The 24,713-nt window shown below is 40.3% G+C and overlaps 1 protein-coding gene across 8 annotated transcripts in view; it reads right to left on the reverse strand.

Moving 5' to 3' along the window:
* Positions 1 to 5,484: 5,484 nt before the first annotated feature.
* Positions 5,485 to 24,713, reverse strand: part of BCLAF3 (BCLAF1 and THRAP3 family member 3) — a 56,323-nt gene continuing 37,094 nt past the window's right edge. For all 8 annotated transcript variants that reach the window (XM_047075982.1, XM_047075980.1, XM_047075983.1 and 5 more), the window contains 4 exons: positions 23,216 to 23,330; positions 19,811 to 19,906; positions 16,426 to 16,581; positions 5,485 to 6,546 (listed from right to left, as the gene is read on the reverse strand). In XM_047075982.1, coding sequence (XP_046931938.1) covers positions 6,517 to 6,546; positions 16,426 to 16,581; positions 19,811 to 19,906; positions 23,216 to 23,330 — 397 coding nt within the window. In that variant the 3' untranslated portion in view covers positions 5,485 to 6,516. The remainder of the gene's footprint in view (positions 6,547 to 16,425; positions 16,582 to 19,810; positions 19,907 to 23,215; positions 23,331 to 24,713) is intronic.

A 24,713-nucleotide genomic window follows, 5' to 3' on the forward strand; every position in this document is an offset into this window, starting at 1 on the left:
ATGAGAAAGAGTAAATAAGTGAAAAAGAGCCCAGAAGGCCAAGCGCTGCCCTGAGGGTTGGGAGGTGAGGACAGACCTTCAGAAGAGAGATATGGTGGAAGGGGAAAATTACCATAGAATGGAAGGACCTAACTCTCCGGATGGAAGGGGCCCACCAGGAACTCAGCTCAAAGAATGAAACATACCAAAAAGACCCATCTTCCATACATTTCAGAATATCAGAGAAAAAGGGAAAGGGAAAATCTTCAGTGTTTCAGAAGTTAAAAAAAACAGTTCACATATATAGAAATGGGAGCCAAAACGATAGATGTTTTTAAAATAAAATTATTTCCAACCTATTCTAAATATTTCATATAAGTCGAATGGTACAGTATTTGTTCTTTTGTGATTAGCTTATTTCACTCAGCATGATGTCTTCAAGGCTTATGTAAGTTGTAGCATGTACCAGCACTTCATTTCTTCTTATGGCAGAGTAAGATTCCATCGTATGGACAGACCACATTTTGTCTATCCATTCATCTGTTGATGGACACGCTGGTGGTTTCCACCTTTTGGCTACTGTGAATAATGCCACAACGAACACTGGCATACAAGTGCGTGAGTCCCTGTTTTCAATTCTTTGGGGTATATACCTAAGGGTGAAATCCCATGGTAATTCTATGGTTAGCTTTTTGAGGAACCTCTTGATGATGTTTTTTCACCATAGTTGTAAAGAGACCATTAAGTGAGCAGCACTGTGTTCCCTGTAATCCCTTGCAGAAATTGTTACCAGCAAGAACTTCATAACATTAATTTCTTCTTTACTAAATATTATTTTAAACGTCATTAGAAGGGATTAGAATTTCGAGTAATCTCTACACTCCAGGTGGGGCTCAAACTCACAACCCTGAGCTCAAGAGTCTGCATGCTCTAGTGACTAAGCCAGTCAGGTGCCCCTATCTCGAAGGGATTCGAATTTGAGGTAAGAATTCACTTTAGAAAATTATCTGTAAAGCTTAATCTAGCTTTTTAAAAAATGTTTATTTATTTTTGAGAGAGAGAGAGAGAGAGAGTGAGTGAGCAGGGGAGGGGCAGAGAGAGGAGGACAGAGGATCTGAAGTGGGCTCTGTGCTGACAGCAGAGAACCTGATGTGGGGCTCGAACCCACGAGCGGTGAGATCACGACCTGAGCCGAAGTCGGACACTTAACCGACTGAGCCACCCAGGTGCCCTTAATCTAGCTTTTAATGTCTTTAATGATGTGTACAGCCAAAATAAGCCCTCTAAACTTTAACATGATAATCCAGTATTTCTAAGACATTTTTAGCTTTCTGGGAATGGGCTTCTATCCCTTGCCTTCCAAAAATATGTCAACTTGAATGTCATACAAACATGTTTTAAACATGTATGTGACTATGTGCAAAGACTGAATATATAAAATATTACCTCAACTACCAAAAAAAAGCTCAGAAAAACTAATGAAAAAACATCATAAGTTTACCCTAAATATATATAAACAGCTTGATTATGAATGCATTTTTCTTCCTTTTACACACTCTTCTCTGTACTTTTTTTTTTCAAGTAATCTCTATGCCCAACGTGGGGCTCAAATTCAGGACTCCGAGATCAAGAGTCACACACTCTACCGACTGAGCTGTCCAGGCGCCCCTTTTCTATGTACTTGTTACTGTCAGAGATAAAAAGGCTTTTCTTTTTAAAAAGAACAGTAGTAAAATGATTCAAATTATATGTAATTATGTTAAACATTTTAAGTCAAGAATTGTTATTAAAAAGTCAACCCGGGGCGCCTGGGTGGCTCAGTCGGTTAAGCGTCCGACTTCAGCCAGGTCACGATCTCGCGGTCCGTGAGTTCGAGCCCCGCGTCGGGCTCTGGGCTGATGGCTCAGAGCCTGGAGCCTGTTTCCGATTCTGTGTCTCCCTCTCTCTCTGCCCCTCCCCCGTTCATGCTCTGTCTCTCTCTGTCCCAAAAATAAATAAACGTTGAAAAAAAAAAAAGTCAACTCAACATATACTTAAGGAAGCTTACCCACGTGTCTTGATGTGGGAAGAGGAGCGGCAAGGAGTAAGACCATCCGGACTAAGATGAAGGAGGCAGCCCTTGGAGGTAAAACTTGCATAAGTGGATTTTGGTAAGAGATATGCCATGGAGAGGATGAAATATCCTTACCACTTTTTTTGTTTTAAAGAATGATTTTATTTGATAAAAATGATACAATGTTCACTGTATTCAGTCCATACAGAAAACACAGAGTCACTCAGTCTAATACCACCACTCAAAAAAAATCACCAGTGTTAACAGACAGTGGGCGTGTTTCCAGACCTCTTGATTCATAGGCACAGACAGGATTGATGGTGGGAATCGCTATACTTTTTATTTTAAAAGGTTTTAATTTTGTTTGAATGCTATGGAACTTAAAAATGAAAGGGGCTGCTGAACTTGAGATAAATGTCTCTTCACCATAAGGGCTACCGGTCCCTAAAAGAACTACGGAAGCCAGTGATTCTCAAACTTGAGCGCAAAGCAGAATCCTCTGGAGGGCACGCAGACTGCTGGGTCCCAGCCCCAGTCTGAGCCAGCAGGTCTGGGGTGGGACCAAGACTCTTGATTTCTAACAGTTTTGCAGGTGTTGCTGATGCCACTGATTGGGGACCACACTTTGAGAACCAGTGCATTTAAGGTCAAGAAAAAGACTGAAAAAATTAAGGTCGCTCACTAGGTTTTTTCTATATTATAGAATATAATCTTAGACATTATAACTTGACATGACACCTGGCTGTGCAAGATGGGGCAGTTAGTTCTTAATCTTCACCCTACTCCCCACCCCACCCCCCCACCATGTCCTAATTGATCAGTGTATGCTAACTGTTCTTTGTCAAGGTTTTGAACATTCACATTCTCTTCTACAACTATAACCCCTCAGTTTTAATAAATCTCAGTTCTGTATTTTGATGGACTCAGAGCTCATACCATTCGTTTTGCTGGAATTCTGTTGGGGAACCTGGTATGCCCTCTCTTCTGGATTCCCATTAAGTGTCCAGAATCAGGGCTCGCCGGACCCAAAGGTAGATCTTATCCTGTAGGCTTTGGCTTCCCCAGGCTGCTCTGCGAACCCGCAGGTGCGTTGTCCCGGTGAATCTTTCCCTTTTGCTGAGGTCCTGAGACAGCTGCAATGACTTCATCTTCCCAAGGGTTTTCCTTGACTTGACTCCGCATGGCCTGGTCATCTCATCAGTCCCTTTGTCCACACTGGGGCCCCTTGTCACGAAGATGTCGCCAACTTCGTTTCTTTACTCTGTGCTACTTAGGGGGCAGGGGCGGGGTTGAAGTCACACCATACCTTGTTGCAAAAGCATCTTCTCCCCTCTCCCTTGATTGGTTGCTGCTGGTTAATCTGTGGCCGAGGTTTACTGAGTTTGCTGGGTAATGGAGAAGGTGAGTTTCTGATTCAGCTTTACTTTTCCCACTTCTGCCTCGAAGTATCTCCATCCTTTTTTAAAAAAAACTTCACAAATAAGTCAGTCAGAGAAGGACAGATATCATGTTTTCACTCATATGTGGATCTTGAGGAACTTAACAGAAGACCAGGGGAGAAGGAAAGGAGGGAAGAAAAGTTACAGAGAGGGAGGGAAGCAGACCACAAGAGACTCTTAAATACAGACAACAAACTGAAGGTGGATGGGGGAGTGGGGGAGAGGGGAAAGTGGGTGATGGGCAGGGAGGAGGACACTTGTTGGGATGAACACTGGGTGTTGTATGTAAGCCAATTTGACAATAAATTATATTCATAAAAAAAGAAAAAAAATACCCTTAGAAGAGAATGAATAAAAAATAAACTTCACCAATGTAGGATTTGTTGGGTAAAATGTGGCCCATATTATGCATCTACATAAATTATTACAATGTAAATATAATAGTTTTTTCCAAGAGAGAAAAAAAGAAAATGTGGCCTCCTAAATACGTATAGCAGTTTTGTCTGTGATAAGATTATGGGTATATTTTTTAATTGAAGTTTATAGTGAGATACATGTAGATCTACATGGACCTATAAGAAATAATACAGAGAGATCCCATGTACACTTTACCCAGTTTTCCCCAACCCATAAAATTTTAAAACCAGCAAAACCACTAACAGAACAGTGCCTTTTGAGTTTTGTGAAATCAGTAAGAAAGAAAATGTTACCAGGGGATACTGAACCAGGAATGCCAACTTTTTGTCTCAACTTCTGTAAATGTATCTGCAGTAAAGCACTTAACACTCTATACTGAATTCTTTGTTTTTGTGAATCTCTTCTCCAACAGCTGATGAGTTTCCTTAGAGGAGGAACTCTGTCATATTATTATCTTTGTCTCCCCAGTGCCGAGAAGAGCATACCTACCATACAGGGGGGGAAGGGGAGAGGGCAATGGTATGTGACTTACCAAAACAACTTCTCTTTTATAGTCTTATGCATTGGAGAATTCAAATTCTTCTCAGTCAATAAAAAATGCTATGGATAAGATAAACTTTTGTTCAACCTCCACATGCAAGCTAGATGTTTAGTTCCTAAAAAACATATTCTACTTGTTACTCATTCATTAAACTAATATTTAATGAGTTCTTACTGTGTGCCAAGTAGGATGTTGGGAACTGGGGATACTGTGGTGAACGAGACAGACACAGTTCCTGTCCTTATATTATACTCGAAATTATACAGCAAGCCTTTCTTTTGAGGCTTTAAATCTTATGCACTCAATATTTTCTGAATACACCCACATTACAAATAGGTGTTTTGCAAATAACATGCTTTGCATATTGAGATGATGCCAAAAGTATATCCAAACATGCCTAAAGAGGAAATCAGTTGTGGAATGATCAATGTCAAGTCAACTGCCTTAGCCTTATGTGCCACAATAAATGTAGCCAGAGAATTAATGCTGCTTACTGAGCTACATTTCCATGTTTAATGTCCAGTTTCCATATCAGACTGTTTGGACCATAAAGGCAGGCTCCACGTGTGTTGTTCTCTTGTTCATTGCTATAATTTTAGCATGGGACCTGTGCAATAAACATGTGTTGACCAAATAGTTAACCTAACACAATATAAAGCTGTCATACTACTGTGCACATGTATTTCTTTCTTACCATAAGTGGAATGTTCAATATGTTTGGAAAACCTGACTTACAGAGACAGTACACAGCATTAAGACAGGACATCGACCTAAATTTATTACCCAATTTTAATGCAAGTACTCTCGCCCCCACTTACTGCTGACCCACTAAGGAAATGGCTGCCCTATCTTACAAAGATATGTAAAAAAAAAAAAAAATTAAATGTTTGTAGCAAGATTTTTCACATCCAGTCATGAGAAATCAAGTTCTTACCAGATTTTGATTTTAAAAGTTCTGCCTTTGTAAGTGCCGAACTATTTTAAATATCAACAGGTCCTACTCAGGGCTGTAATTCTCATATGAAATTAAAATAATGTTCTCACAAACTGGCAAGTAACTTCTTCGAGCAGGAGGAGCAACAGTTTTTTATTTTATTACAAATAAGCAGTTCACAGAAATTTAACGGGGAATGTGTATGTACTATTAAGCAGAACACAGAAAACATAAAGAAATAAGGTACCGGGACTTAAAATATTATTTAAAATCCCATCAATTTTACCTTATGATAGTACGTACTCAATACAACTGAACTGAAAATAAACACTTTATGTGTTTGCAAAATGTATAATGCTGTAGTAGTAAAGTACAATTTCCAAATATGAAATTTTGTCTGTCAGATTTTTAAAAAGCCTTTAAAAACAGGATATGCACAAGCTTGCCCTGAGGGGAAAATAAGATGGAACAGAGATTACAAAATCTTTACATATTTTCCACAATAGCATTTTGAAATTGGAAAGAGCAAATAGTTGTGGAAAAAACTGAATGAACCAATTACTAAAAATTCAGTGCACTCATAACTACCTGATGGAAATTTTGAAGCACCTTTTCTCTTGCCTTCTTATATCATAATATGAAATGTATAAATCATATAGGCCTTGATCTTCAGAAACTTAAGAAAACTTCAAGTTATAAGCCAAACTATCATCAGAAAAAAGAAAAACTGGTATAAAATTTGCTACCATAAGGCCACTGTTTAAAGTTCTTTCATGTACAGACACTATACAATTCAGATACTTTTTTTTTGTTTTTATTACATAAGCAAAACTTTCAACATATAAACATCTGGATGTAACTCAGTTAAGTTCTCTATGAAACCATGCTCAGAGAAAAACACATCAACAAATAATGCCCTTGTAAGACTTTTTGCAAAAGAAACTGTAGTTAATACAACTTTTACATTGAATACTGTAATTTAAAAGCAATTGTTAAGTGTAAAAAAGTTGCAGCATTCTGCTACAGAAAAATAAAGTTATGTTATCAAGGAAATTACAGTATTAGTGCTTGAGTGCCAATTCTAACTTCTGATAAAAAGAGATGCTCCCGAATACCATCCTGTAGTGTCGTTTCCGTTTGTAACAATTCCAGATTAGACTGGGGTGGCAATGTTTGTATACCCCTATTGAGAGAAAACAAAAGAAATACAAACTTCAAAAGAGGAGTCAACTATAACATCTGAGCTAGTTTTTTTCACATTGCAATTTCCAAGATGTTTTAATTTTTATACCACTTATAGCTTAGACCCCCACAAAGGTATGTGGAACCCCAAAGACGCAAAGTAACAACAGAACACAGCAAAGCAGATACCAAATGATAGGTCAGTAGGACAAAGGAAATATATGACACTCAATATGCTGGTATTAGTAAGTTGATGAAAAGGCATTCTGCTATTTGGGCGAGTTTCCCTGGGGATTGTAAAAAAAAAAAAAAAAAAAGTCAAGACTCTTAAAACTCTGCCCCTCAGGCACAGAGCCTGATGTGACATACACCCAGTCTCAAACTGGTATTTTATCTTTGTCAATATATGGTATATTTAATTCTAAAACAACACGGACTCTTCTGGCTTGGCTGATAGCAGAGAAAGCTATTGCTGGGGGCGGGGAAGCTTTCTTGCTTTTGGATGGTCATCTACAACATAAAAAGATGTAAGGCTTCCATAAGCACAGGAAAAGGAATTCATAACAACAAGACTGTGATTAAAGAGGGTAATGGACATGGCTTCTATACTGTGATGCTATGCAAAATATGAAATTACCAACCACAAACTGGACAGAAGACCATGCAACTAATAAAAGTGCAAAAATGGTAAATGGCATGTTTTCCTGGGACATTTAAAATATTTATTAATACATATATCCTTACCTTTTACTAGGATCTTATATTATTAAAACTGAAAGAAATTTAAAAGTTGATTTATTTTTTGGCATTTACATTAGTATGGCAACATTTAATTCCAAACAAAAACAGTGCTGATAGAAAATTCTTACTCTTCTTTCTGTTTTGGTTAATTGGTGAAATGTTCAAAATACATGCATAGTTTTATTTTTGTCAACATCACTTCTTTAAATAGAGGTATAATTCATCGTGTCCCATTTCTTAATTTTCTATAATACAAAAATCATATACATTGATCTTCAAATAAAATATCTGTTGCCTACTAACAACTTTAAAAGGAAACTCTGACTATAATAATTCTTAAAATTTTTTTCAGCTGAAATATCTTGTTTATAAAAATGTACAATTATTCTGAATCACATTCATCCTTGATGTAGCTTCTTCTACACCCACACCATCTCTCAGCTTGATCCCCCCATTCTTCCAATTATGTGAACAGCTATTTTAAGCAGAATGCTGAACTAGAGATATGAGCACCATGCTCATCTAAGTTTTCCTAGGTTGACACTTGCTATCCCTGCAAATGCTCCCTTATTGGTCTCCCTCCATGTCATCTCGTCCCCAGAACCCTGCATACCCACTGCTCACCAAGCCATCATCCTCAACATCACTTTCTCCTCAGGCTAGCAAGATGTCCTACTATTACTACATCACATCCTCAATATTCTACCCAGCTTTCAAGGCCCTCTATAATTTGCACACTCCCATGTGTATCCAACTGTCTACACTCTACCATCATACATGGATCTTTGGCTGTAGCCCCTTCTATGCTCTGCTCTTGTCTATGACTCAGCTGACCTCCTCTGTAAGAGGAGAGAGTAAAAATCAAAGTGCTTAGCATACTTTCCCTGGCCATTCCTACATACTGATTTTTTCCTCCTCTCTTTAGGCATTTACCATCTGTGAAATTAAGCTCTTCAAAAAGATGGTTGTGCAGAAGAGTTAATACAGCATATCTGACTACTATCCTTCGAAAGGCTACTTACAAGGTTGGCTGTCAGCCAGGAACTTAGGTTCCTTGGCTGTCAGCCAGGAACTTAGATTTTGGTAGGGTTCTCACCACTGATGAGTGTCTAAACTGTGCAAACAATATGGTCTATGCTGAACATCTGCTTTCCTTCTGAGAGTCTGGAATTCGGTATGTAACTGGCCGAGGTGCCTATGTGACCAGCCCTCAATGAAAACCCTGGGCACTGAGTCTCTAACGAGCTTTCCTGGTCGGCAACATTTCACATGTGTTACCACAGCTTGTTGCTGGGGGAATTTTTTTTTTTTAACGTTTATTTATTTTTGAGACAGAGAGAGACAGAGCATGAATGGGGGAGGGTCAGAGAGAGGGAGACACAGAATCTGAAACAGGCTCCAGGCTCTGAGCTGTCAGCACCGAGCCCGACGTGGGGCTCAAACTCACGGACCGCGAGATCATGACCCGAGCCGAAGTCGGCCGCCCAACCGACTGAGCCACCTAGGTGCCCCAAGTTGGGGGGGGGGGCGGGAATTAAGCACGTCCCGTGTGACTCCACTGGGAGAGGACTCTTGGAAACTTGCACCTGGTGTCCTCTGGACTTTGCCTGTGTGCCAGTTCCTTCTGCTGATGTGCTGTGCAGCCCTCCATTATAACACATCACGGCTGTGAGTGCCACCATATGCCGAGTCCTAGCAATCACAAAACCTGGGGCTGGTCTTGGGGACCCCTGACACAATGGCTACTACCATTCAGTAACTTTTTCTTTCTTTTAAGTTTATTTGAGAGAGAGCGTGTGTGCACCAGAAGGGAAGGGGCAGAGAGACAGAGACAGAGACAGAGAGAGAGAGAGAGAGAGAGAGAGAGAGAATCCTAAGCAGGCTCCGCATCATCACTGCAGAGCCCGACGTGGGACCCGAACCCAACTGTGAGATCATGACCTGAGTGGAAGTCAAGAGTCAGAAGCTCTGACTGATCCACCCAGGCACCGGTCATTCAATAACTTTTTAGAGCTATAGATGGATGCATGTGAGTGCGTGTATGTATAGACGATTAGATTTGATTCTATTCCACAGGTGTTTTCTAAAGACAGACTAAATGAAAGGCAAAAGGGGAAGATACAAAGACCAGTGAGGTACCCTCTGTCCTCAAGGAGCTGACCATCTACTTGGGGAAACAAGAAGGCAAACAGCAACAAGTGAGAGACGAAATGAAACAAGAGCTAGAGAGGTGGCTTTGGTAAGGCTTTACAGTGGGTCTTAAAAGGAAAGCAGGGTTTAATAAGAAAACGGTGGGGATCAGAAGGCTATTTCTAGGCAAGAGAACAGCAGGAGCAAAGATACAAATACATGAAAACATATTTTACGTTCCAAAAAGCAGAGGTTCCATGAAGAAATGTGGTTACAAAGGTAGCTTGTTAGGACTGAAGCCGGTGAACAAGTCTGGTCTCTTCTCTTGTAGGCAACAGAATCGTTGCAGAGTTTGCATAAGAGTGACATGATTCAGGCTGTGTTTTGGGAGAATAACTGTGCTAGTAGTGAAGGCACAGAATAAGCAAATTACAGCAGGCAAGGAAACAAGCTAGAGACTCCAAATATTCCAACGACAGATCAGGAATACATAAGAATGTAGCATACGCTAAAGGTGGCATTTTCAATCAGTGGGAAAAGGACAAATTATTTAATAAGTGGTATCAAAAAACTGACTATCCATTGGAAAAAAAATAGATTCTAACCTCACACTGTATCATAAAAATAAATTCTAGAGGGAATAAATATTTATATGTTTTAAAAATTAACCAAAAAACCCCTTAAAGGAAACACCATAAGGAATTTTTATAAGCATAAGTATGATATGAAATCTAGAAACCATATAAGCACAAACTCAAACAGACTCATGCACATTTACAAATTTTGTAATGTAAAAGCTGCCACAAATAGCTGGCAAACGTAAAATAAATACCAGCAAAATGTATGATAGGTTAATATCCTCAGTAAATTAAGAGTTCTTACAAATCAATAAGAAAAAGTACCATTCCTCAACAGCAACACTGGCAAAGCATAGAAATAAGGAAGCTGAGGGAAGGCATTAATTGGTCAACAGACACCTAAAATATGCTCACATAATTAATAACCAAAGAAAGGCAAATGAGAACTATTTTCTGCTATTAGACTGACAATGGATAATAAAGACTGATAATGTGGAGCACCTGCTAGGGTGTAGGTAAACGGGCCCTTTCATGTACTTCTGGTCAGAGCATAAATGAGTAAAAAAGGTGGACTATGGCAAGGTACCAAAACGTCAATTTGCCCAGTAGTGTTACCAAAAATAAGAAAACCTGTAAGCTATACCAAAGTCATCAACAGAGGCTTGGTTAAGTAAGTCAGCAATTATCAAGCTAGGGTATACCTACGATTAGGGACATATGAAGACTTTCCAAGGAGCATGTGGGTACAGATAGTTTGGGAAGAATTACTTTCTAGATCTTCAACTTCCCAATGTTCACTTTCCAAAATTAATCTACTTGCACAAGTGGTTAGGGCTGGTCCCTCACCCTCCACTTTATACAAGAAAGATACAAGTTCTCATCCTGAATCTTCCTACTTTGCATTACCTGGGGATCCCCCAAAACAGGGCAGTTGGAGATGTTGCTGATGGTGTCAAGAAAATGAACCCACCCTAACAGCTACTAATAAATAGCATACTTCTGCAAGTCACATGGCTTCCACTTCTTTGCCTTTGTTTAATAAAATTGAAGGAGGACAAAAGAACATTCAAAACAGTTTTCGATGACAGATCACTAGGTGATTATTTGGCCTATAATTCAGAGTGAGTCCAAAGAATCAAGTGGCGTTGCTATAATAAGTCTTTTCATTCTCATCTATAGAGTCATATTAACAAGGTTTCTCAGGACTTACATCAACAAAAAGAAAAAAGAGAGTTAGAATGGATACCTAAAACACTACGTTATTCTACTAGCAATAAGTAGTATTTATATATGAATACATGGGGGCGCCTGGGTGGCTCAGCCAGTTGAGCATCCAACTCTTGATTTCAGCTCAGGTCATGATCCCAGGGTCATGGGATCAAGCCCCATGTTGGGCTCAATGCTGAGCATGGAACCTGCTTAAGCTTCTCTCTCTCTTCCCCTCTGCCCCTCCTCCACTTACACGCACTCTCTTGCTCTCTCTCTCTCTAAAATAAAAATAAATAAAATATGAAGGATATCCAAATTCAAGGGAAAAAATGACTGATATAAAATTTCTCACATTAAAAGACGTTGTTTGCATATTTTAAAAAGTTAATTATGTTAGTTATCACATTTATGTGGTGTGCAGAGTCCATGGAAGAGCTTTAAAAGAACAATGTAACAGTTTGCCCCAGGTCATGATGTCACAGTTCATGGGATGGAGCCCCGGGTTGGGCTCTATGCTAACAGTGTGGATTCTCTCTCTCCCTCTCTCTGCTCCTCCCCTGCTCACGTGCGCGCTCTCTCTCAAAATAAATAAGTAGACATAAAAAAATAAAATAAAATGAACGAAGTAATGAATGAATGACAGAAAGACTTGCAATGGCTGAAGCTGGAAGGGGAACCAGGAACCGTGTCTGGTTGGCTGGCTAGCTGTCAGAAGAAACCAGTGGTCTGGGGAGGAGAGTGAATTTGATTTTATTTTCAACAGTGCCACTGAGATATAAACCACACACCATACACTTCACCCATTTAACTGTACAATTCAATGGTTCTTTAGTATATTCACAGAGTTGTGCCACCATCAGTCACTACCATCAGTGTTAAGAGTATCTTCTCACCTGCAAAGACTCCCCATACCTGTTGGCAGGCGCACACACACACACACACACCCATTTTTCCTTAACCCCCCAGTCTCTGGCAACCACTAATCTACTTTCTCTATGGCTCAGCGTATTCTGAGTATCTCACGTAGATGGAATCACACAATATGAGGTCTTTTGTGACTGACTTCTGTCACTTAGCAACATGTTTTTAAGGGTCACCCATGCTGTAGTTTGTGCCAGTGAAAGTTTGATTTTGAACATGCTGAATTGGAGGTGCCCTCAAGAGGCACCTTGGAGGCAGCTGGACTTCTGGGGCTCTAGAGAATGATGAGGGATAAAGTCATCATCAGAGGTAACAGCTGGAACCCTGGGAAGAGGTGAGGACAGTCAAGGCAAGTAGAAGGAATAAACAAAGAGAAGAAAGAATAGAATGCTAGAGAATGCTTATATTTTTTTAAGGATGCATAGAAGAAGGGAAACCACCAAATAAGACAAAGAAGTCATAGAGAGAGATAGTGAAACTGGAGGCTCCAGAGGTCACAAATGTCTGAGGGCGATGATGGCACACTTCAGGTCCAGGGACACAGTGGGTGTAGAACGGATTCTTGGTGATCTACCTGATCTTGGCTCCCATTCTGTCTTTGCACCCCATGACTTTCAAGGGTTTCTTCAACCCCAAGAGCCACAGATCCCAGTCTCTGACTTCCTTCTTGCAGTGTCTTTACAATCTCTCCCTTCTCCCTTTCCTATCCACGGGCCGAGTGCTGGTAGGCACCTCGCTGACAGGCACCCCGAGGACTGCGAGAGATTCTGTGATGCTAAAGAGGTCCAGGTCTCCCTGACTAAACACTCAACCGCTAGCATTTTTTCAGAGGCAATGTTCTCAGAGGTGGCTTCATGAATTTTTACTACGTTCTTTGTCCTACTCCCCCAAGAATTTCTGAAAACTTTGTGATGAGCAGAGGATCTTTAAAGGGGGGCATTTGTGAATGGCTGTGAACAGACCAGCCTTACTCCAGGTGGTAACAGACATTCCTCCCACCCCCTCATCGTCTAGCCCAGGCACAGAATCTGAGAGAAAGGAGACACAATAAAAGACAATGTAGGTGCCAGAATGGGATTAATAATGATAAACACCAGATAAATTAGGAGGAAGCATTTCAGTTCTGTACTTCTTAATATTGCTTGGGAATCCTGCTACTTTGTAGGCAGCTGGGGAGCCACAATCAGTCTTGCGAAGTGGGACAAGAAGAAATATTAGGAGCACATCTAGGATCTCCCCCACTCCTTCCTGAGACTGTTTGGTGTTGGAGAGAGGAAGCACGTGAATGATGGCACAGTGACTGGACCGCACTACAGATGAGCACCACAAGACTTCCAAGTCAGGAATGATCAGCCCGGGCATGTCACCATGGCTAGGGAGGGAGCAGTCCAGACAAGGTCAGTCTGAACCTTCCTGGTGGACTGTCAGGCACGTATGGGTGTGTAGGTTCAGATCTGGTTTCAGGCTAGAGCAGCCCCAGGGCACCTAGATTAATGAACTGGTGACGAATCTTTAATTCATCTAGGTGGTGATCTAATAACAATAAAAAGAATGAATTCTCTTTTAGGGCAAAAAGCAAAAAAAAGCAGTGTACAGATGGTGCCCAGACTACGGCTTCTTTCCAGGACAGGACCTTCAAAGTTCCCTCCGAAGCAGAAGCTTGAGATGAAAAGTGATGTAAGTGATACCTCACACTCAGTAACTCCATTGGAGCAAAAGTGGCCGTAATCGAAGGGAAAGCGGAAGCAAGCAACACTGGAAAAAACTAAAGACTCCAAGCCTTCACACCTCTTTTCTTTCAGGGCATAAAGGTTGAGGGAAAATGAAGTAATAGGTCTAAGTCATCAGTTTACACACATGGAATGGGGTTTCAGAGCAGCACAATACTACTGGGACAGCCCAAAGGCCAGGTAAGCCTTAAGTGCCTTAGTTCAGACCGTGGCAGAAACAGAGAAGGTGCAATGCCTCATTCCTTATCCTAAAGGGTAGGAGAATGTGGAACTCAATTGTTAAGTAGGATGCTAATCGTATCGTATGTACCTCATTTCATGCCATACTTGGAGAGCTGGGCTGTTCAAACACAAATCTACAAAACAGCCTGTTTATGCCTCGCTTGTAGGTACTGACAGTAGCCAGAATGTAAAAGCCCATGTCAAAGCTACAATACAAAGACAAAGTAGCATCCAGAACGACAGGTGTAAGAAAAAGAGCTGTAGACAGTGAAGGTCACAAAATGCAGTGTGTTGGGACTACTTCTAAAGCCCTCAGATGGCAGTGAAAGACAAAGGAGGGCAGGCTAGACCTGCACCGGATGTTACCTGTAACTGCTGCATTTTAGAGGACATAAAACGCCTAGCCCCTAAAGACTAGAGACTCATAGCAGCTTGTGGCCTCCTCTAGGACACACTTCTTAGGTCCTCAGATGAAGGCTTGATGTCTGGTTTCTATTTGCTGTTAAGGGAGGCTGGTGGTCGATGTGGTCTGGAAGAACTGGGTGGTCAATAGGAAGTTGGCACGGTGAGGCTAAGAAAAGAATGACTAAACAGCACAAGTTCAATGAGCACATAGAAACTGCAGGCTGAGGCAGATGGTCAAGCCCTCAGGAGTCCCGAGTCATCTAAAAACTAGAGGTAAAAATGGAGTCAGAGGAAGCTAACAGAGAGCCAACAGAAAAGAACACACAACATGTACCCGAATCCCAACCTTGCAACTGAGGAAAAGGCTTGCCTCAACCTTCCTCCTTGAGTGGAATCAATGACTTGCTTCCCCGTCAACAGCCAGGCTGCCATCTGTGAATGAGGACAAATGCCTAGAAGAAGATCTGTTGCAAAGAAACTTGCCACACGAGTCAGGAAGAAAAGCAGCACCTCGGTCTAACAGTAGGGAAGCGTACAAGAGGGGAAATGTGTCCAGTTACACTCATGTTCTCAAGGAACAGATGGCTTTCATAACCTCAGTGACATCAAGAGTGACACGCATGGTGAAATGCGAAACTTCACCTAAGGTATCCAGTTGAAATCGGGGGGTGGGAGGTGAGAGAAGTTACAGAAAGTATTATAGTTAATGCTAAAGCTTAAAAAAACACAAACGGGGGGGGGCGCCTGGGTGGCTCAGTTGGTTGAGCATCTGAATTTGGCTCAGGTCATGATCTCACGGCTCGTGAGTTCGAGCCCCGCGTCGGGCTCTGTGCTGACGGCTCAGAGCCTGGAGCCTGCTTCCGATTCTGTGTCTCCCTCTCTCTCTGCCCCTAACCCACTCGCATTCTGTCTCTCTCAAAAATAAATAAACATTAAAAAAAATTTTTTTAAATAAATAAATTAAAAAAGCCCACACAAACGGTTGTCAATTCCGTTCTACTAGTCCATCTTCTGAAAAACAAGTTTTACTAAAATCACTACGCGAGCTCAGGGTAAAGGCTTCACAAGTATGAATAATTAAGGAAACAATTATGGTTAGAAAATTTATAAAACCACCGTTGGACTATATGATAGCAACACTGGATACACATACATTTCTCAAAGAAAACACAGCCCCAAGTGAACAAAACTGAGTCAGAAAGTTGGCAAGCATGCCTCACTTAACTGATGTAATGTTATTGCTCTCATTTAAAATATCCAGAAGGTAACTTCATATCATTTTTATGCTGCATTTTGAAATATAAACATGACAAATTTAAGTAAAATCAATCCACACCTAAAAGAACAAAATTCAAATTATCGAGAAACTTTTTATTAACATTAAGAGTTAGCACATGTGGCGATGGTTGCCAGGCATTATGAATGCGATTACTGCCACCGAATTGTACACTTAAAAATGGTTAAAATGGCAAACTTTATATGCATTTTATCACAATAAGAAACACATGAATGGGTGAGAAGAAGAGTTAGTATATTTTGCAATCGTGTGTCCTTTTCATACAGTCAGTTCAATATCCTTTGGTACTTAGATAATTCACATTGTAGAAGGCTAAAATACACCGGTAAAACGTTTTTTACCTGAATTTCCATTTCAAACATTAATCACACAACAGAAATTCCAAAGTAAAAAGCTCAAACAGCTGACACATTCACAGCATTTGGGGCATAACAGCAAAAAGCATTTTAACATTAGACAGTCTCACAACTCCAACACCATCACTCTTTGAACTTTTTCTTCAACTGTCATGCAATAACATTTGTGAAATCTAGGTTGTAACTTAGGTCAAAATTAAACTAAAAAAAAACCATTTGATCTATTAAACATAGATGATTTAGGAGTTCAAAAGTCACTCTACATTTTTAAAAGATCATAATGCAACTAACCTTTTTCTTCCTCAGTAATTTTTCTCTGAATTTATTAGTGATAAATCCCCTTGGGCCAGCAAATCGTAAACGCTGATATTTAGCTTGAATGTATAAGCTCTTCTGTACTAGGCCTGATTTATAATGGGGCTGGAATCTGCCACCTCTAAAGTTGGTCTGTAAAGAAAAAAAAAATTAAGTGTAAAAACTACAGCTTCCAAATCTATTAGTGTAAGAAATGGGGAAATGTCCGGTACTCTTGATTCTAGGCACCACGTATATTAAAAACGAAGAGGTTACTGATGGTAATAAAGTATGTTTACCTCAAACTAGCCTCCTAGTTTAGTTTATATAATGATTTTTTTTAATTTACATAAAAGCAATTTTTAAAACTAAGTTAAAAGTTTTGAAATTCTTGGGGCATCTGGGTGGCTCAATTGGTTAAGTGTCCGACGACTTCGGCTCAGGTCATGATCTCACAGTTCGTGAGCTTGAGCCCTGGGTTGGGCTCTGTGCTGACTGCTCAGAGCCTGGCGCCTGCTTGGGATTCTGTGTCTTCCTCCCCCGACTCCCCCCCTCCCCTGACTCGCACTCTGTCTCTCTCTCAAAAATAAACAAACATAAAAAAATTGAAATTCTTGAAATTTATCATGTAAAAAAGTACCACTTTCAAAACCTTATCTAATGTGCTAAAGTTATCCTTCTGGGGGCACCTGGGTGGCTCAGTCAGTTAAGCGTCCAACTTCAGGTCAGGTCATAATCTCACGGTTCAAGGGTACAAGTCCCACATTGGGCTCTACACTGACAGTGCAGAGCCTGCTTGGGATTTTCTCTCCTTCTCTCTCTGCCTCTCTCTCTCTCTTTCTCTTTCTCTCTCTCTCTCTCTCTCTCTCTCTCTGTGACCAAATAAATAAATAAAAACTTTTAAAAAAAGCTTCTAGGGGTGTTTGGGTATCTCAGTTAAGCATCCAACTTTGGCTCAGGGCATAATCTCACAGTTCAAGGGTACAAGCCCCACACTGGGCTCTGTGCTGAGAGCTCAGAGCCTGGAGCCTGCTTCAGATTCTGTGTCTCCCTCTCTCTCTGGCCCTGCCTATCTCTTTCTCTCTCAAAAATAAACAAAACATTTAAAAAAGGCTTCTAAAATTATCCTTCTGATTCACAGTGTAATATATTAAATCCCCAATTGGGGGAGGACATTAAGTATCAACATCTATTTAAGAATCAAAAACTCTCTAGGGGCGCCTGGGGGCTCAGTGGGTTGGGCGTCCAACTCTTGATTTTGGCTCGGGTCATGATCTCACGATTCATAAGACTGAACCCCATGTCAGGCTTGGTGCTGCTTGGGATTCTCTCTTCCTCTCTCTTCCCCTCTCCAGCTTTCTGTCTCTCTTTCTCTCTCTCTCTCATCTCAAAATAAATAAACTTTAAAGAAAAAAAAAATAAAAAAACTCTCTTTATTCCTGTCAGTACCTTCAAAAGTCAATCTTTCTTTACCATAAAAATCCCATTACAGCAAATGTTTTCATGGTAAGAGTTTACACTGAAAAAGACCATTTCCTGATCTGCATAATGCCCAGTATTATAAGACACATAAGAGGACAAGGAATATTTGTTTGATTTCCCTGTGGTGAATGTACAAATGGTATATTATAACAGAATAATTATCAAACCCAAATATAACCCTGTTTCCACAATTAATGAACAAATGGGTATGTTGTGCATAATGAAGCATAATAGTTTATTTAAAAAAGCATTTATGCCAGGCCTATTTTCCAATTATTTTCTTAAGCCTACAGAAAATTCAGGTAAAAAAGAATTATAATGAGACACAACTCTTTCATTAAAACTATTTGCACAAACTTAACATATAAGAGCTAATCTTGAAATTTACACTGTCCGTTTTTACATATCTAACAAAGTGATTACTATCTGGCTTTGAATTAGTCTAACTCCTGTAAAAAACAAATTTTCATGAAATGGTTCCTTTTCTTAGAAAGGATTACTTCTCTCTATTTGACTGTAAAGAATTATGAACTTCTAAACAATCATGTAACATTACACAGCTTTAAACGATTGGTCAAAAGGTTTTTATTGCATATATTTTGAAAAACATTTAAAAATAATTAACATTTAAGAATTTCCCTTAAGAAGAAAGGGTAACAGGAAATAGGCCTTGCAACAATCTTAGAAAAATACTACAATCAACTATATCTGACCAATGAGAAGAAAAACATGTAGGAAGCCTAGGAAGCACTCATACGGGACAGCCCAGTTATACTGCCTCGAAGTTAAACAGACATCACATTTTCAGTTGGTTTTATGGCTCATTAGTCAAGATACTAAAAGATGGTGTAAAACATGTTTACATATTCTATGGCCACTGCCATAGAATATTTTTGAAAAAACCTAATGTCACCTGTTTTTAGGTACATGAAACACTGGCTAAAAATGTTACCTACACAATGCTTTCAAATTGTGTTACTGCAAATGAAAACAATCTTTGGACATCTAGAATTATGCCTCTCAACAAGCCAGGCATTAAAAGAGGACCACTCATAACTACCTCCTAGTCTATGGTTTGGGGACAGTTTATACTACCTTTATGCTAATATTAACTTCCTCCGAATGAGCTAACCAGTCTATCAGGTCTGCCTGCTACTTTCACCAAAAAACCTAGATTATTTTCCTTTCTTTCAAGGGGGAGGGGAAAAGACGCTATAGAGTTAAAAATATTAATGATGTACCTATTACATAAGCAGGAAATTTAGTCAAAATGGATTTAAAAGCATGTCAACTTCTGAGAACAAGGAGAGAAATACAGCACTTCACACTATAATTCTTATTCCATATATCTGTGTGATGAGGTGTTTTGAATAATCAAACAATCACATTAGACATAGCTGTACAAATCATTAGAATGTGATGAAACAGGCTTGAACAAAGCTTGCTGGACCAGAATCTTTCTGAGATGATGCAGAAGGCCTCTGAGGGTTGTACACCTATGGGCAGGATTTTTCAGTCTGTGAACCTTGGAGAAGGTTCACAGAGCTATGCATTTACACCTTAGAGGTAAAGGGGCAGGCGTAAAGGGAAGGTCTTGAACCTTGTCTGCCTCCTCATCTAGAGCCACTTCATCTGTGTCTGTTTTATGCATTTGTGCTTTCCATATAATATTTGAAAAAGGATTCCACTGGTAAAAAAAAAAAAATTGAAAATCAAGTTCCGAGGAAAAAGGTTACCATTAAACTGATTACAGTTAACTATAAATGTATGTCCAGCAATCTTAGTGTATAGTCACTATTTGAAATATCACAAAAGCAGCTTTTAATTTACTAACACTTAGAACATTATGTTCAAAGCATAAACCCAAAGCTAGAATTAAATGGAAAATAACACTTAATACCTTAAATGGTCTTCTAAAGCTTGTTGTGTTTTGACGGTTTCCCTCAGCTCCAAAGGGTTTGTGAGTAATGACGTCTTTTTCCTGCATGGTATAACTCTGCATGAAAAAAGCAGGAGTATGGGTCAATATACTTTAAAGTTTATTTTTAAAATTTCATCTTACCATTTAAAAAATACGAGTTTTGGGGGTGCCTGGGTGGCTCAATTGGTTAAGTGTCCAACTCCTGACTTTTGTTCAGGTCATGATCTCAAGATTTGTAAGATGGAGGCCTGCATAGAGCTCTGTGCTGACAGCTTGGAACCTGCTTGGGGTGCTCTCTCTCTCTCTCTCTGTCCCTCCACTGCTCACTTTTTGTCTCTCTCTCTCTCAACAAAAAAAAAAGCATTAAAAAAAATTCAAACTTTGGGCAGAGGACTTGAACGCACATTTTTCCAAAGAAGACATCCAGATGGCAAACAGACACCTGAAATGATACTCAACATCACTCATCATTAGGGAAATGCAATTCAAAACTACAATGATATATCATATCACACCTGTCAGACTGGCTAACATTAACAACACAAGAAACAACAAGTGTTGGCAAGGATATGGAGAAAAAGGAACCCTCGTGCGCTGTTTGTGGGAACGTAAATTGGTGTAGTCACTGTGTAAAACAGTATGGAGATTCCTCCAAAAGTGAAAAATAGAAATACCATATAATCTAGTGATTCCAACACTAGGTATTTACCCAAAGAAAATGAAAATACTAGTTCAAAAAGAGATACATGCACCCCAGTTTATTATAGCGTTATTTACAATAGCCAAGATATGGAAGCAACCTAAGTGTCCATCGATACGTGAGTGGATAAAGAAATGTGGTCTATATACGATGGAATATTATGTGGCCATAAAAAAGAATGAGATCTTGCCATTTGTGACAACATGGATGGACTTAGAGGGTATGATAATAAGTGAAATGAGTCAGAGAGAGAGATAAATACCTTATGATTTCACTTATATGTGGAATATAAAAAAATGAATAAACAAAAAAAAGCAGAAAAAGACCCATGGAAACAGAGAACAAACTGATGGCTGCTAGAGGAGAGGGGGTGAGGAGATAGGCAAAATGGATGAAAGGGAATGGGAGATACAGGCTTCCACTTATGGAATGAGTAAGTCACAGAGATGACTGTGCATAGGGAATATTGTCAATGGTATGGCAATAATGTTGTATGGGGACAGATGGTGGCTACACTTTTGAACATAGCATAACATACAGATTTGTTGAATTACTGTGTTGTCCACCTGAAACTAATTTAACACTATGTCAACATACTTTGATAAAAATATTTTTAAAAATTTTTAAATAAAAAACACGTTTTTTAAATGAAGATTTAAAATATTTATTTATATTTGAGAGAGAGAGAGAGAGAGAGAGAGAAAGAAGGAGAGAGAGAGAGGGCACAAGCAGGGGAGGGGCAGAGAGAGGGAGACAGAATCTGAAGCAGGCTCCAGGCTCTGAACTGTCAGCACAGAGGCCGATGCCGGGCTCGAACACACAAGCTGTGAGATCGTGACCTGAGCTGAAGTTGGATGCTCAACGAACTGAGCCACCCAGGTGCCCCCAAAACACACATTTTAAATGTATAGGACTGAGAACACAAAACATGTAGCACATACCTTAGCTGTAGGAACATATACATATCTTCCTTCACATAACCCATGCTAGCCTGTGAGGGCCTAGTTTAATTTATGAATGTGAGAACGATTTAAAAAATACTCCTATATAACACAAGGCATAACTTTTAGAAAAATGACCATACGTTTAGTATTTATTCAGGCATCCAGAAGAGAACCAAATCCATTATTATCTGGAGTTGCTACAGAGTTCCCACTGCCTAAGAAGAAAACAACGGGGCCCATTCTGAAGTTTCTTTTTTTCCAAAATCAAGTCTTATAACCTTCTTTTAAAAACAATTTTTTTAATGCTTATTTATTTTTGAGAGAGAGAGAGAGAGAGAGAGAGAGAGAGCGCTAGTGGGGGAGGGGCAGAGAGAGAGGGAGACACAGAATCGGAAGCAGGCTCCAGGGTCTGAGCTGTCAGCATAGAGCCCGACATGGGGCTTGAACTCACAAACAGTGAGATCATGACCTGAGCCGAAGTCCGACGCTCAACCAACTGAGCCACCCAGGAGCCCCAAGTCTTATAACCTTCTATTTATTCCATTGGCTATTCCATTTGCTGTACTTCTCACAAATCTTCCTCTTTCACACCTTTATCTCTTCCTCCAGTTTCATATAAAACTCTTTTCACAGTAGTCATCATGAATTTATATCAAGTCTATAAATTTGAATAAGTGCATAATCATACATATAATGAGATGAGACTTTGGGGGGACCCTGGTAGGGAGGGGTGTATTTTGCAAGTGAAAGGATGTGAATCATTGGGGCTCAGCAGAAGGACCGTACCAAACAGCTTCTGATCAGGCTCCCAATGCTCCCCACCTTCTAGTATCCAGGCCCCTATGTCATTCCCTTCCTTTGAGTGTGAGCTGGACCTAGTGACTTGTGTCTTACAAATGGCCGTATGACAGAAGTGACAGAACATCACTTCTGAGATTACATCACAAACAGACTCTGGCTTCCAACTTCCTAGCTATCGCTTGCTCTCATTTCAAAAGCCAGCTGACATTTTTAAAAAATGTTTATTTACTTTTGAGAGAGAGAGAAAGAGAGAGAGAGAGAATGCAAGTTGGCGAAGGGCAGAGACAGAAGGAGATGCAGAATCCGAAGCAGGCTCCAGGCTCTGAGCTGTCAGCACAGAGCCCGATGTGGGGCTCAAACCCACAGACCATGAGATCATGACCTGAGCCGAAGTCAGACGCTTAACCGACTGAGCCACCCAGGCGTCCCATTCATCTGACATTTTTTAAACTGCCTTATGAAGAGGCAAATCTTTAGAGACAGAAAACAGATGAGTGGTCAACGAGGGGTGGGAACAGGGAATAACTAAAAAAGCACAAGGGCTATTTCTGGGGTCATGAAATGTTATAAAACTGGATTATGGTGATGGTTACACATCTTGGTAAATTTATAAAAAAAAAACCATTAAATTTTATACCTAAAATGGGTGAAAGTTTTATGGTATGTAAATTATACCTTAATAAAGTTGTACCCAAAAAATCTTGAGAAAGGTAGTACTATAATAAATGAAATAAAATCCTACTAAATCAGAGATTAACTATTTCTTCTCTCATAATAAGTATAAGATTCAGAAGAACACTAACAATGAACAACAGAATTGTAACGCGTACTCAATGAACAGTTAGAAACATGGAAAGATACTGGTGGTCTCTATATATACACATATATGTGAGGAGAATGGAGTGTACCAAAATGAAAAATTCGGAGCTGCATTCTTACCATGTGCGGTTTCTGAATAAATTTTCTAAAATTTGATTTTGTAAAACCTATAGGTTTTTGGAATTCATCAACATGAATATTCTTCAACCCTGAAAAACTGGAATGCTCATCATTCCTAATAAAATGAAAGAGAGAAAATAACGTTTTATTAGTTTACCTTTATCTAACAAATAAAAAAGAGAAATTAAATTGCCCCCTTCAGAGACAATCAAAGCAGCAAAACAGTTAAAAAGAAACAAAACAAGAAAACAAAACAAACCAAAAAAACACTCAAAGACTCCAAGATCTATCACTACTAAAATTACAAATGATAGTTATCAGGGCTAAAACCTTTATTTTTCAACAAACATTATTGAGCTAAGTTGAAAGTCAGCAATAGGGGGAAACAGTATTCCTTGGACCAAGGTTCTCACTCTGGGGTCCAAGGACAGGTGTCCGAGGGGTTGTCATCCCCTGAAACCATACGTAGAATGTGTGTTTTCTGAGGGACGATAACCACTGCTCTTGAGACTCTGGCAGGACTGGACGCCCCCTTCCTGATAGGCTCTTATTCATGAAAGCACCAGAGACAAAGAGTGTGACTGGCTCGGGTCCCCTATTGGCAGAGCTGAGACTTCTGACACTGCTGGGCCACAGAAGCGAAGGACAGCTCCCTTCTCCTGTCGTCACCATGTCCAGAGGCCACCAAAGCCTCTTCTCAGGCTGCCCGACCTGGGACGGAAGGTCCTTCCTTGGGATTGCCCTCTGACCCTGGGGCCTCATTTTCACAGCCCTCCGGCAGTCCTCTCCTTGTCACGTCCCACATCTCCCCACAGTGTTCCTCAGACGCTTCCTGCTCTGTGGTGAACAAACTGCTCACTGTCTCGGCCTGCTTCAATCCCTTCCATGGCCCCCCCCCCCCCCACTGAACGTCAGGTTAAAATCCATACTCCTCATCATGATCTTCAAGGCCCTGCCTGCTGTGGCCCTTGCTATCTCAACAGCTGCTGTGTTCCAGTCTCCCCAACATGCACACCGAGCACGGGGAGCATTTAGCGACCCACAGTTCCTAACACACCACCGTCTCTCCTGCTCCCGCAAGTCTGCAGGAATAATTCCTTCCGTTGTAATTTCCTCCCACTTAGGTCAACTTCCAGATTTTGCTCCACCTGCACTGTTCCAGGAAGGCTTTTCCTGACCTCCTGAAGCGGACTAGTACCCCTGCTACGTGCACACGTAGCATTTGGGAGTCTTCCCACGTATCGCTCGTGTTTGCAAGTGCCTGTCTTATGCAGCAGGGTGTCATCCCTTAAAAGGAGACACTGTGGATGGGTCATTTTGTGGCCCCAGCTTTGACGCCCAAACCTGACAGGGAACGGCCACTCAGGGTATTTTGAAATGTTACAAACTCTCATGTTCTGTCAAACTGCTCATGGTATGACAGTAAGTCAAAAGAGAAGGGTGCAAAGCTGGGATGATTTTTTAAAAAGGTTTATTATTTTGGGGGGCGCCTGGCTGG

This window comes from Lynx rufus, unplaced genomic scaffold (genome assembly GCF_022079265.1).
Source record: "Lynx rufus isolate CCGP_SWC_20201006 ecotype Redwood Valley unplaced genomic scaffold, mLynRuf1.p SCAF_14, whole genome shotgun sequence".
Classification (NCBI taxonomy): Eukaryota; Metazoa; Chordata; class Mammalia; order Carnivora; family Felidae; genus Lynx; species Lynx rufus.